Below are 15,232 nucleotides of genomic sequence, written 5' to 3'. Positions count from 1 at the left end.
GAGGGGAAAAAATCACTCCCTTAAATTCCTTGACAAAGTTCTACAACTTATCACAAAACTGGTAAAAACAGACTCTTTCACCCCAAGTGAACGTGTGATCCCCTTCTCTAGCTCCCTAAGAAAATGTTGATGCTGGTTAGAATGCTGAAACTTGAACTGAAACGCTGATTCCCTGGTATGTTCAAGTCACTGCAGAGACCACTCTTTATACAGTTGATTGAATGAGCCAAGAGGTTGTCCTATTTGTTTGGTCATTAAAGCCTTAGTCAGAAATTTTCCACCTCTGCTCTGCCTTAATACATCTAAAGAGTCAATACTATACTATATACCCCTTGAGTTACCAGACTCATAATAGTCATGAGTCTCCACGACGGACATGTGTCTGCTCATGTGCCCCACAGGAAGCATATTAGAACTTCATGAGAGGGGAAGCAGCTGTTTTAGAAAAAGTATCAGGTTATCATGCTAAATATCCCTATCCTGCCTTAAGGTTTGCCACTGAAACTGCTGAACTAACATTATTTTTTGATGTTTCCCTCCTACAAACACAAACTCTATTTTAATGTTTACATTATTTAGTCTTTGTCAAGGTAAAGTTCTGTGGTAAAGTAAACATTTATCATCTCAATCTATGCAATTCTGTTTGTCCTAGAAAGCAAAGATGGCCAAACTGTTTTCCAATAACCAATAGGTAAACTGGTCAGGGGGATATTGGAAAAAGTCTGGCCTGCAAAAATCATTGGGGAGATGAACTACTCCAAAACCACACAGAAGTCTGCACAATTGATCCAGCTCATAACTTTATTGTAATCATGAGCTCAGGGTCAAAAAGGTGAATCCTGTGAAAAAGCATGTGACCCCTTTCCACAGTTTTCCTCAGGGCATTTTTAATCTCCTTATTCCTAAAACTGTAGATGATGGGATTGAACATAGGGATCACCAGAGTATAGATTATGGACACCAACTTATCCTGGTTTGGGGAGTAGCTGGAACTGGGTCGCATGTACATGAAGAGACCAGAGCCATAGAAGAGGGTCACAGAAGTCAGGTGAGAGGCACAGGTGCTGAAGGCCTTGCTCCTACCTTTCACATCGCTGACCTTCAGGACAGCAGCAACAATGTTAGTGTAAGAGATGAGGACCAAAAGGACGGACATCACTCCAACAACAACACTCACACTGAAGTTCACCACCTGGCTGGTGAAGGTACCAGAGCATGACAGAACCAGGACTGGAGGAAGGTCACAGAAGAAGTGGTTGATCAAGTTGGGTCCACAGAAATCATTATGATAGACACCGTATGTTACAATGAAAGAACTAAGGAATCCGCCCACATAGGCCCCCACCACAATCTTTAAACAGAGTGTATAGGACATGAGGGCCGTGTAGAGCAAGGGGCTGCAGATGGCAGCATACCGGTCGTACGCCATGGCTGCCAGAAGAAAGCATTCCGTCAGCCCCATTCCGCAGAAGACAAAGTACTGTGTGGCACAGCCAACAAAGGAAATGGTTTGCTGTCCTGTGATGATGTCAGACAGCATCCTGGGGACTGTGGAAGACACGTAGCAGATGTCTAGGAAGGACAGGTGAGTGAGGAAGAAGTACATGGGCGTGTGGAGGTGGGAATCCATCCTGATGAGGGCGATGAGGCTCAGGTTCCAGGCTAGGGTCAGGACGTAAATCCCAAGAAATAACACAAAAAGGAAAACCTTCATTTGGGGATGATCCGAAAATCCTAAGAGGATAAATTTTGTCACAGTTGTGTTGTTCTTTCCTATAGCCATAGACCTGCTTCCTGCATAAAGGAAAGAAGCAAGCCTGCGATCAGTTAGATTTTGTGTCTTACTATATGCACGGATATTTCCTGGAAGATTATATGAACAGGTAACACCAGACTGACTATTGTGCCAGCCACCTGCTAGGCAAAGTCTTCTCAGAGAAAGTCAGTCCATGATAATCTCACGGCACTGTTTAAAACCTGTATATTACATGTCTCGTTGACCAGAGGAGAATCAGTCTACTAGAGTGGAGAGTGACCGGGAGTCAGGAATCCGAGTTTTATCCACAGCTCCATTGCTACCTTTCTGGGACTGTGGAAAAGTCACTTCACATCTTTGGATCCTCTTTTCCTCAGCTGAAAAATGAAAGGGTTGAATCAGATGAGTCTCAGAGTTCCTTTGGACTTGGGTTTCTTATGGCTTTTAAGACTTTCTGACTTGAAGATATAAACTCAGACTAATAATAAAGTTAGGAATTTATTTATTGATCTTTAGCATGAGAATATAAAAGAAGAGCTCAGTACAAAAACCTATAATACTTTACACACTCCATTTTGATGGAGGATTCCAACTCATAATCAAAACAATCCTTTCTTTTACGTACTAAAACTAAGAGGAATATATATACACACATATATACATATACACACACACACACACACACACACATATATATGCATGCTTAGAACTAGACTTTTTTTTCTAATTATATGACAACTCACTGAATCAAAAAGATCAAAATGTAAGCCAAGCCCGTCGGCACCATTAGGGGATACAAGGGCTATGAACATACCTCCATGCGCGGAGGAGAGCAGCAACACCCAAGTTGACTGAAACTGGGTCAGCCATGGGGGTTTAGGACAAGCAGAAATAAGTGTTTCCTGAGCAAGAAAAACTGGAGAGAGTTCATTACATACTTTAGAATGATATTTAGAAACAGGCAAGAGATCTTGGGGTAGTGAACATACAGTACAATGTACAGATGTTGTATTATGGAATTGAACGCCTGAAAACCACATAATTTCATTAACCAACATCACCTCGGGAAATGCAGTAACATTTTTAAAAATTAAAATTAAACAGATAAAATAGGCAAGAGACAACTTTGGTATCATCAGGCCAAACCAGATTATTACTTTGAACACATGAGATAAGCCTAGACACATTTTACATTAAAAGAGCCAGGCTGGTACGGATGATGTAAGATCAAAATGGGAAAGTATAAGCGGTTATGAAAAAGCAGACGTGCCCTGGGAAAACTCAATGGTAAAATAAAGTCACCGGTATTTTCTCATTTTGTGGAATTTGATTGCTTGTGCATGTTGCAGCCCATTGCAATGATCTGATTGTACTTCTCTGTCACTCATCATATTAGAAACTCTTCTACACAAAGAGGTGCTCAAGATCACCAGCCATCTGAGAACTGCAAGTCCAAACCGTGAGATAGCACTTCACACCTTTCAGGATGGTTAGAGTTTGAAAGACAAAAGACAAACATTGGCAAACATGTAGAGAAAAGAAAACCCTTGTGAACTGTTGGTGGGCACGTAAATTGGTATAGCTGTCATGGAAAACAGTATGGAGGTTCCTCAAAAAATTAAAAATAAAAGTACCAAATAATCCAGCAATCCCACTTCTGGGCAAATACCCCAAGGATCTGAAACTAGTATTTCAAAGCACACTCATGTTTATTGCAGCATTACACACAATAGCCAAGATAAGAAAACAACCTAAATGTCCATCGATAGATGAAGAGATGAAGAAAATATGAGAGAAAGAGAGAGAGAGGAAGGAAGGCTAGAATATAGACTTTGAAAAGAAGGAAATCTTGTCATTTACAACAAAATGAATGAGCCTGGAGGACAATGTGCCTTGTGAAATAGGCCAGATGCAGAGAGACAAGTTCTGCATGATCTCACTTATATGTGGAATCTAAAATAAATAAATAAATAAATAAATGAATAAATAAATAAATAAATAAATAAATGAAAAGAGTCAAGTTCACAAAAGTAGAGCGCAGAATGGTGGTTACCAAGGGCTGAGAGTGGGTTAGAGGAATAGAGAGATACTGGCCAAAGGATACAAATGTTCAGTTATTCAGAATAAATGTATTGGAGATCTAATGAAGAACAGGGTGACAATAGATAATAGTACTGCACTGTATACTTGAGGTTTTTGAAGAGGATAGATCTTCACTAAATCTTCTTACCACACACACACCACACACACACTGCACACGAGAGCGACTAAGCAGAGGCGATGGATTATTGTGATGATCTCTTCACAGCGTACACATATGTATAAAAACATCAACTTGTTCAACTCACATGTGTACAATTTCTATATGATAAAAATGTATCAATAAAGCTGTTAAAATAAATACTGCCTCTAACTTTGTGTTTTTTAAAAATGTTAAATCTCCTCACAATCACCACCGACAATGCAGCCAAAACCAAGGAGAGCTGAAACGACTCTTCTCTGTGGCATTAACCCATTAATCCTACCAACGGGGAAATAACATGAGTTGGTGTTTCCGATCTTAATGAAATCTTCCCCACCAGAATGCGAGCCACTCAAAGGGAGTTTTTGTCTCTTCTGTTTATTCATCAGTCCTGCGTCCCTAGCACGGTGCCTGGAACATAGTTACAGTAGACATTTGTGGAATAAATAAACTTGTTCCTTATTCACAGAGCTTAGCAGAGTGTTTGGGTTATAATGGGTGCTCAATTATAATGATAGATAAGGTAATGTATGATAGAATCGTAACCACTTATTTATGGCTTTTGAGTACCAGGCACTGTTCTGAGGACTTGATTTATGTTGATTCATTTAATCCTCCCTGGGGGTGGGTAGAGTTACTCTGCCCCTCTTGCAGGTAAAACGTGAAATAGGCTGTAACTTTATCATTCTCCTTCGTTGGATGAATGAGGTGGGAGGAAGAAGCTGGGACTTACTGAATTCCTTCAGGCAGAAGAGTCCTGAGATCTCACAGCACAGGAGAGGAATGATCGGTCCCTTTATTCCAATAACCTCTTTTGCACAGTTCAGTTCACCTGCCTTTTGCGCTGCTCTATGCCTGGTTTCTGGGTCAATTTGTTACATTTTGACCTCGCGCACATAGTAATACCTCCTTTCAGAATCCTTGCTCTTTTATTACCGAGTCTTCAGAATGGCCTCTGGGAGTTCATTATATTAATGGGCAGGAATGGCCACAGTCTTCCTCCTCCCGACTGCCCTGTCACTCACCCCTGGGTCCAAACGAAGGGCCCGGCCATCACGAGAGCCAAGTGTCTAAGTGCTAATTGTTCTCCGGGGAGATGGGGAAGGGACCAAGTACCCGCCGCCAGGCTGCTGCTCACAACCCCCTCCCTTAGCCTCCTTGGAGCTCTCTGTGCTCTGAGTCCAGGAAGATCTCCTTTGCTTTGGTGGGCAGCCTCCCGCCGGGTGAGACCCTTCGTTGGGAGTCAAACCTCCCACAGATAGACTAATCCTCGTACTAAGATACAGTGTTTAAAATGCGAGAGTTGGGTTCAAATGCTGGCTCTGCCATTTTATCCATAAAAACGTGCATTTTTTAAATTTCCAAAGCTTCAATTTCCTCACTTGTAAAATGGGTATAATCACAGTCATATCTGCCTCCAAAGGGTTATTGTAATCATGAAATAAGGTGTCAGTAGGAAGGCTGTACCACAGTGCCATTCACTCAGTAAATGATAACTAGTAACATCATTAACTCTGGGGCTAGGATCATGGCCAAAATCCTTTCCTTCCTTTTTATTGTGACTAATTTTCATTGCGATAAAAACAGCTCCTTTACTCTTTCCTATTTTGGGTCCTGACAGGACCTGAGCTTGACACTTGGGCAGCTCAGCTGACCCCCCGCCCCGCTACACAGGGCCTGAGCACATTGGGCCAACTCTCCAAGGACTCCTCAAGCTCTGAAAGTCGGACATTCTGACACCTTAATTTCCTGTTCCCAAAAGCTCTTCTGTAAGAATAAAGTTTACAAAAAGGAATTAATCTGTGTCATGGAAGTCAAGTTAGCAATCCTCGGTCTGAAAATAAAAATGAATCAAATGACAGATAGAGCTCCTATGTGAAGGGATGCAATTACCTAGACCCTTGACACACAAGGTAACAGGCTGAATTTAGGAAAAGAAGCTTGTCAAGTAAGCGCCTTGAGAGAACAAGGGATACATGCTCCCCACAACAGATGGAGAACAGGAGGAGGACAGGGACTTCTTCATCCAGAGAAGCAATCTTAGCCGGGACTGGAGACAGACTGGCTCAGCAGGTCCCCAGGCTGGGAGACTCAAGCCCAGCAACCTAGCAGAGTCTGGAGACCGAATTAAGGTCCAGAATAATTGAGAAGGTATGCCTTTAATGGTGATCTGTACATTTTCTTAGGATTAGAGAAGATTAATCAAAGTGTTGGCAAGATATTTCATCTATCATGCCCTCTTGGATTCTAGTGATAAGGATGATCTATAATATAAGGTTGAAAAGCTCAAGAATAAAGAACAAATTATAAATTAACAATGTCCACAAAGGACAGGGAAATGAAGAGTGCAGATAGTCAATGTACCTGTTGACCCATTCTACTGGAAATTTGGGAGTGAGGGCAAAAGTTGTTGTATTAAGTTATCCTCAACATGACCATAATCTCACCGTACCCTTGCTTTAAAATAATAAATTTCAAATATGATTAAATATAAGTATTTAAAGCAGTTGAGTCAACATGAAAACAGTGTGCAAGCGAATAGCACATAAAAGCAAATAAACTCCCTATACAATTACAAATGTCTAGGAGAGATTTCTTTGGGATTCAACTCAAATTTCATCTTATTTTAGATTCTGTTCACTGACAGCTTCTCCCAAAAGATGAACTTGCTTCCATATTTGTTTAATATTTTAGCATATTTTAATGCCTTTATTTTCATTGTTTCAAAGCCAAACCCAGGAAAAATTCGAGAGATGCTTAGCAATAAAATACAATCTTTATTCTCAAAGTGGAGTTTGAAAAGTAATTTCAGTTTGTATTTCTTGCCATGGCGATGAGGATAAGTGTCAACCCGATGTAGATCCAATGTCTTTTCACCAGGCATTCCAAACCAAGATAAGGTACCATGTAAAAGTACATTTACAGGTCTAACAGGTCTTTGAAATATGTTTATAGGAAAGAAGAAGGTACTAAATGAGAAGTCATAGAGCCTGAGATCCATTTCCCACACTGCTGTGGGAGATTAGGCCCTTGATCTCTCTCTCACTCTCAGTTTTTCACTCTTAAACCAAAGAGCTAAGGTAGAGGAACTCAGCAGGATTCCAACTGAGGTAACTGTGCTAAGGAGCAGTTAGCCCCACAGTTGCCTAGCTATGAAATCGTGCTGCCACCTGCTGGAACTGTGCCTACATTGTAGGATCAGTTTGAAGAGGTGACATTCCAGGGCTAAAATCCACAGGAGACCCAGCATTGTAATAATAATCGATCATCCTCAAACACATTATATTCTTGCACACTCCAAGCTGTGTACCATGTGCTCTGCAATTACCTGAATTCAATACTATTGTGCAGTTCAATTCTGGGAAAGAAATGAGATGAGAATGACAGGCAACCTACCGAGCATTTTGAAAATTGTTAAGTTTAAATAAGGGTAATATGATTAAGAACAGGTAAGTCACAAGCACAAATATATGGCACCATTTTGAACAAACCTATACTTTTTTTCAAAAAAAAAATGTTTACTAAGAAGTCATAATCCGTAACTGGAAAAAAAATCCCTCAAGTGTAGAATGATTAAGCAAACAGTGTTATATGCATACAGTGGAAAACTACTCAGCAGTAAAAAGAAATGGGTGGTTTATGCACCCAACCGTATCGGTGCCTCACAAATGCACGCTGATAAGGGTAAGGAGCCCGGTTCACACAGTATAAACCCTGCCGTCCGTACACTGATTTTGCCCCCCTAATCTCTGGAGGTTAAGCACTGCCACTTGCCTTCACAACGAAATCAAGACACCGCCCCGAGGACAGCATCTGTCACAGTCACCCTTCCATGCCGCGTTTCAGCAGGCGGGTTCTCCCCTTTAAGAAATCCCTCAAAGCCTCAGTGAAGGCACTTCCCTCGGAGCCCTCCAGGGAAACGTGGTCAGGAAGGGGCTTAGGATGCAGCCCAGACGTGACAAACCGGCCTTAACATTCCCATTTCCCTAAGACTCTGGATTCTTTTCTCTGATTTGAGCCAGAGAAGATCTGCCATCTCAACCCGATGAATGCAGGCTACTGTTTAACCTAATAAACAGAGTGCTACAGTCACTCCCTAATGATCAATTTTGGACAATAAGTCCAAAATTCAGGGTAGGTATATAAATTTTACGCAATCTAATGTTATAATCTACCCTTCTTGCCAGTATTTTTAGGGCCCTTTCAAATATATTCACCCAAATATGTCTATTTGGATTTTCCCCAAATAATTCAGCAATGTCTTTTAAGTTTGGGAGGAACGGTTTCTCTTCTCAAAGGTCATACTTCGCACTTGTCCCCCGGGACATCCTGATACCTGAGTCTAACTGTGGCCTGGAGCAATGAAGGATGGTTTGGTGGGTCTGGAGGTGAGATCACATCCCTCTGCAAGACAAGTGTTTCACGTGAGGTAAAGAAATAGCCATTGCCCTAGTTGGTGTGGCTCAGTGGATTGAGTGCCAGCCTGCAAACCAAAGGGTCACTGGTTCGATTCCCTGTCACGGTATAATCTGGGGTTGCGGGCCAGGACCCCAGTAGAGGGCGCACGAGAGGCAACCACACATTGATGTTTCCCTCTTCCTCCCTCTCGTCCCCTCTCTAAAAAATAAATAAATAGTTGGTGTGGCTCAGTTGGCTGAAGTGCCATCCCATGGACTAAAAGGTTGCAGCTTTGATTCCTGGTCAGGACACACCAGGTTGCATGTTTGATCCCCAGTCAGGGCACGTACAAGACAGTAACCCATAAAGTTTCTCTCTCACAGTTTCTCATTCTCTTCCTCCATCTCTCCTCATCACCACTCCTCTCTCTAAAACTAAAAGCAATGAAAAAATATCCTCGGGTGAGAAAGGAAAGAAGGAAGGAAGGAAGGACAGAAGGAAGGAAGGAAGGAAGGAAGGAAGGAAGGAAGGAAGGAAGGAAGGAAGGAAGGAAGGAAGGAAGGAAAAAAAAGGAAGGAAGGAAGGAAGCAAGCAAAGGAGGAAGGAAGGGAGGACGGAAGGGAGGGTGGGAAGGGAGGGTGGGTCATTGAACAAGGAAAGGCTAGTCTCTTCAGACAGGTTAAGGGGGACCATGTTAAGAGCTAGGAAGGCTTAGAGTTCTTTCTGGGTTCAAGATTATCAATTTCATTTGAGTCCGCTCAGATGTTGATGTTTCAGTCTCAGAGTTCCATATTCTCAGTTTGAGAAACAACAGAATGAAACTTTTTATTTTTCTAACCCCCCTCTCCTAACATATAAATTAGAGACTTCTTTTCTTTTGACTGTGTGAACTCAAATTATTTTTTATTTGTATGTGGCCGTCGATGGAATAAAAGTCCTACAGCTATGTACCATGTCATGCTATTCCAGAGCAAGTGTTTTTTTTTTTTTTGGTTGGTTGGTTTGTTTTTGTTTCTTTTAATTTATGGGAAATGCCGTATATCTAATACCTCTCTCCTAGAGGAAGATGCAAGTTTACTATGGGGAAAAAAATGGGTTTATGATTGAGGGATATGATTGACCACGTCAAGACATTTATGTGCAATTCAGATACAAAATACATACATGATCGATACATTCATCATGTGTAGAGCTTCGTGTCATATTGTCATGGGTTCGAATATTGGATCAGTCTCTTATTAGCTCTAAAATTTGAACAACTTATTTAGCTTCTCTGAATTTCAGTTTCCTCTTCTGCAGCAGCAGGGGGCGGGGCTGTTGGATTTGGTGAGTTAACATACATAAAGCACCTCCAGTATTTACCACATAGAAGGAGCTTTATAAGGCTGAGTTCCCAGCCATTCAACATACTTCCGACGAGAGAAGTTCTGTGAAGAAATGGGACAGGGTATACGTATGCAATCCTGCTTCCTTCTGCAGATTAGGAGTTTATCCTTCCTATCGCTGCTACACTGACGTTGTTCCTTCCGTATTCCAGTAGAGAGCTTGACCAGCCTTGGGGGACTGGAGGAGCCGGCCACTGGGATGGAGTTTAATAAGCACTGTCTTCAGAGCGTTTGTATGTGCTCCACACCACCCCAGAGATCAATTAACTACAAATCTGGAAAGTTTGGTGCTACATTCGTTTGTTTTTCAGAAGAGGCCCCCAAGGGCAAAGGTAAGGAAACATCTCCAAGGACAGAGGAAAAAAAAAAAAAACCTCTCAATTTACCCTCCCCAACTTTGAAATACTTCCAAACTGACCCCAAATTCAGACATTGACAGATACCAAAAGAACTTCTTAAAGATTACATCCCTCCTCCTATTTGTGCATACCTTTTCGCCTCACTCTCTGCCCACAAACACATATTCCCTGCACCAAGTGAAATTTTTTCTTTGATGAACAAACCAGCCTCAAGCTTGCTCTCAAAACTCGTGAACACTTTGGGGATTGAAAACAGTTATGAAATCCTGATTCAAGTCCGTCCCAAGCAGAACCGCCGACGGGTATCAGCCCAAGGACAGCCCAACGCGAGGGAGAGAGGGTGAGTGCCGTCCTTTGTCCTTCCCTTTCCGTCTTCAGGCCCGTCTTCACGTCCCTGTAGAAGGCGCCCTAGAGCTACAAACCCACATTAATAACTAAACAGTTCTTTGGATTTTACCTTTACAGCTTACATACAGCTTAAAGGACAATTAAGGTAATTTTGTTGATTTCCAAGTTGTTCGGATGAACACCTGAAGAAGAATCAGATGTATCCTGAACCATTAAGGCTCATTCGCCGTGAGCCGCCAAGCCCTCCGACTACTCCTTTGCTTGTGCTTCTGCAGGCAGAGGACCTCGTCTTCGGAGACGGGCTGACAGGGGTGCTCGTTTCTGATTTGTGTGGATGGAGACTTAGTGCAGGTGTGTGCAGTGTGATGGGAATTCTTACAGACAGGGATTGTATGGGATCAAGCCCCTGATCTTGAAAGGTGCTTTACACACTGACAATGCTAAGACTTTTATTAAGAATACTTATTAATTTAGGTATTTAACAACAAATATATAGAACACACCATGGGCCAAGCATATTCTAAAGGAAATGAAAGATAGATAGATTGATAGATACATACATACATGCATACATACATTCTAATAACAAAGTAAGTGCCATTATTATCTCTGATATTATAGAGAGTCAGAGAGAGTTCAGGTGACTTGTCCAAGATTACGCATCTATTAAGTGGGAAAGCTAAGAATTAAATCCTGGTGACCTAAACCTAGAGCCCACATTCTTAGCCATTAAATAGCTAGGAGAGCTCATACTGAAGACATATTTGAAACTCAAAATGCGTTATTATATGGAGATTTATTACTTGACAGCTAAGAGCATTTTATACATATCTGGCCTACTTCTTTAGAATAAAAACATTCTTTTGCCCTGGCTGTTGTGGCTCAGTGGATTGAGTGCCAGCCTGCAAACTGAAAGGTTGCCGGTTCAATGCCCCCATTCCGGGCTTGTGCCTGGGTGGAGGCCAGGTGCTCAGCTGGGGGCATGCAAGAGGCAACCAACCCATGTATCTCCCACGCATTAATGTCTCTTTCCCTCCCTTTCTCCCTCCCTTTTCCTCTGTCTAAAAATAAATGAATAAAAATTCAAAAATAGAACGAAAACATTCTAAATGTCTGATTATTTCACAACTACATAGCTGAGCCTGGTCCCTCTGCTGGCTTCTCTATCTCTATGCTAAAATTCGAAAAAAAGTTCGGTGCATAGGTATTTCAGGGCATGACGTGACACATTTGAGACACACAAAACTGTCCTAATAATAGCTTTCTTGGAGGATCTAGGATGTGTCACACCCGTTACACAGTTTGCCTTCTTTAATTCTTAACACAAGTGTGAGAGGTAGGTCCCGTCACCCATTTTAAAGGTAAGGAAATGGAAGCCTCGAGATATTCAGTATGTCACCCAAAGTAACACAACTATTACTGGTAGAGGCAGGCAACGATCCTAGGGAGCCTGAATCCAAAGTTCAAGCACATATCAACCACTTCCACTATATCAAAAGGCAAATATTTAAGACAATGACTACAATTACCTTCTAGAAAAGAGAATCTTTGCACAGAGTTATAATTCTCTGTAATACTCTGTCCTTCCTCTCGTGCATTTTGTAATTGTTTGTTGACGTCACCTGTAAAGTGGGTTGTTGTTCTCGTCCCAGATCTGCTTCACGTCCTTGTGCTTCATGGGAAACGTGTCCACAGCGAAGGCCTGGAACAGCTCTTCAGTGACCACATTCATTCTCCTGGGATTTGCAGACCTTCCAGAGTTCCAGGGCCTCCTCTTTGTTACCTTCCTGGGCATCTATCTTGTGACCCTGACTTGGAACCTGGCCCTCATCTTTCTGATCAGAGGTGACATCCGTCTGCACACACCCATGTACTTCTTCCTCAGCAACTTGTCCTTCATTGATGTCTGCTATTCTTCTACAGTGGCTCCCAAGATGCTCGCCGACTTTTTCCAAGAGCTGAAGACCATATCATTCTTGGGGTGTGCTGCTCAGTTTTTTTTCTTCGTCGCTATGGGTCTAACTGAGTGCTTCCTCCTGAGCGCTATGGCATATGACCGGTACGTAGCCCTCTCCAGGCCCCTGCTCTACACCGCCACCATGTCCCACGGCCTCTGTACGCGCCTGGTGGTCGGGGCATACGTCGGCGGCTTCCTGAGTGCCCTGATCCAGGCCAGCTCTCTATTTCAGCTCCACTTCTGCGGACCCAATACCATCAACCATTTCTTCTGTGACCTCCCACCTGTCCTGGCACTTTCTTGCTCTGACACCTTCCCCAGTCAGCTGGTGAACTTCCTTGTGGTGGTCACTGTTGGGGGGACCTCATTCCTCATCCTCCTCCTCTCCTACAGTTACATAGTAGCTGCCGTCTTGAAGATCCGCTCGGGAGAAGGACGGCGGAAAGCCTTCAACACGTGCACCGCGCACCTGACGGTGGTGGCTCTGTTGTTTGGGACAGCCCTTTTCATGTACCTGCGACCCAGCTCCAGCTACGCGCTTGGCAGGGACAAGGTGGTGTCTGTGTTCTACTCGCTGGTGATTCCCATGCTGAACCCTCTCATCTACAGTTCGAGAAACAGAGAAATCAAAGATGCCTTGTGGAAGGTGGTGGAAAAGAAGAAAGTCTTTTCTTAGTTCATGATTGAAAACATATTTCTCCAAACTCCTGTAGCTGTAAATGATCTACCTCCAACTCTGGCTTAGGCAACGGGATGTGTTGTGTGCATGTTTGAAAATGGGGGTTCCTCCCTGCTGATTCCTCACATTATTTTTCATGGCCATGTGTCTACTGAGCCCACCATGGATGGTCAGGAGAGGGAAGAGACTATTTCAGAAACAAGTCTCTTCAGGGTAGCCTATTCTCACAATTGGTATTATGGCAACCAGCTTTTATGGGTGTTTAATATGTAGCAAACACAAACATGATTTGATCAAATATTCATTGTAGTGCTGTGATGCACATAGAACTACCCCTATGTTACAAATCAGGAAACAAGGTCCTCACAAGGAGCACTGACTTGCCAGGGTCATTCAGGAAATGAGGAAATAAGGGGCGGAACCCCCATTCAGACCCAGGTCTTCCTGACTCCAGAGCCCGTGCTCTGCCCAAACACTGCCTTCCGCGTTCGACAGCAAACAGCCAGCCCTACACGTGCAGAACTCTTATGACTTGCATCTGGAAAGATTCAAAAAGATGCACTATGTACACAGTTGAGCGGAATTACAAAACAAGATGCCTACTCCCATGGACTCCCATGAGGGCTACTCAATAATTGGCTAAGCAAATGCTGAATGACATTACCCTTTGCTGCCATTTCTACCTCAGCCACATAGGAGCCTGGAAAATTTGAGTCCAATGGTATCCCATCAATATTCTTCTCTTACCAATCGTAGTCACCCGAACTACCTCCTCGGTCTGAACCTCCTGGCTTTCACCACATCATTCCTCCACCAGTTCGGCACCTGACACCGTTTCTCAGCTCAGGCTCCCCTTCCATCGGCACCCTCGGAGTTCCTCTCGCTCTCCTCTGCCTGAACCCGTTGCTCCGGTGAAGTCTTTGTCTCTTTTCTTCAGTGGCTTAGCCCCTGCAGCCCCGCTCGCGCTATCATTTGCCATCACCTCCGGGAGGTCCACTTCAGGCTGTCACCTCCAAGTGACCACTCCTCCGTGGTGGGCACGTGCAGTGGCCTTGTCCAGCACCATGGCTGCTGGTGCATCCCTCTCTCATTCGCCTGTGGCTCTGTCCTCTGCCCAGCAAGTTCACTCTCCCATTAGTGTCGGTCTGTTGGATACACAGGAGTGAAGCTCCCCTGAGGCTTCTTCAGCCTCCTCCTTTCTAACTGTAGATGAAAGGGGGAAAAAAAGAGACCATTGTTTCACAAACCCACTCTTTCCAGGAACAAAACAAAAAACTCTGTGAAGATTACCTTTACCTCTCATTCAGAAATCTTCCACCTCTGCAATTTAGCTCTTTCTCCTTAGAAATTAGAAGCTGACTTAACCTGGGTAAACTATAAAGTCCTCTTAGAAAATATTTACAAACTCACTTTTACCAGAAACACTTTCAGGAATACACTTAAATAAAGTTTTTAAACAGAGGTAAAAAGTTCTCCACTTGTGCCCTGACTGGTGTGGCTCAGTTCGTGGCAGCATTGCCCCCGAAGCAAAAGGTCACCAGTTTGAGTCCTGGTCAGGGCACACGCCTAGGCTGCAGGTTCGGTCCCTGGTTAGGGGTATACTAGAGGCCACCACTGTTTCTCTCTCACATTGGTGTTTCCCCTTTTTCTCCCGTCTTTCCCCTCTCTCTAAAAATAAATAAATGTTTTAAAAACTATTCCACTTATTTATCTTCACTCTTCCTAGTTTCAAACTATTTTAGGATGACTTCAAATAGGCAGGCACTATCCAAAATGAAGCAAGTTGCAAATCAGTGAAGAGTTATATGTTCTTTATATGGTCATTAGGAAATGCAGGTCTGTATCTATATGTATCCTTGGAATAGAAAAGATCTTTCTAAACTTAAAGCTAAAGGCAAAACCATAAAGAAAAAAAAGAACAGGTCTGACTACAATAGTGTTACAATCCCTGTGGCAAACAAAACATTAAAAAAAATTAAAGGACAGATGTTTAACCAGGAAAAATGTGCACGTGACATATGGTAGGCTACGTTTATGAGGAAAATGAATTAAAATTTTTATTTTTTATTAAGTTAAAATTTATATTAATTTTAACTTCATCTTAATTT

The 15,232-nt window shown here is 42.8% G+C and overlaps 2 protein-coding genes across 2 annotated transcripts; one reads left to right on the top strand and one right to left on the bottom strand.

The window, feature by feature from the left end:
• Nucleotides 1-793: 793 nt before the first annotated feature.
• Nucleotides 794-1,783, bottom strand: LOC129062679 (olfactory receptor 5A2). Its single transcript, XM_054563706.1, has one exon. It carries the CDS (start codon nt 1,781-1,783, stop codon nt 794-796), a length of 990 nt encoding a protein of 329 aa, XP_054419681.1.
• A 10,381-nt stretch (nt 1,784-12,164) lies between these two features.
• Nucleotides 12,165-13,121, top strand: LOC129062619 (olfactory receptor 5A1). Its single transcript, XM_054563630.1, has one exon. The coding sequence runs from the start codon at nt 12,165-12,167 to the stop codon at nt 13,119-13,121; it is 957 nt and encodes a 318-aa protein (XP_054419605.1).
• The last annotated feature ends 2,111 nt before the right edge of the window (nt 13,122-15,232 follow it).

Source organism: Pteronotus mesoamericanus, unplaced genomic scaffold, assembly GCF_021234165.1.
Source record: "Pteronotus mesoamericanus isolate MK-2021 breed Mesoamerican mustached bat unplaced genomic scaffold, CSHL_Meso_final scaffold_83, whole genome shotgun sequence".
NCBI lineage: Eukaryota > Metazoa > Chordata > Mammalia > Chiroptera > Mormoopidae > Pteronotus > Pteronotus mesoamericanus.
This window is presented reverse-complemented; position numbering and strand designations above follow the sequence as displayed.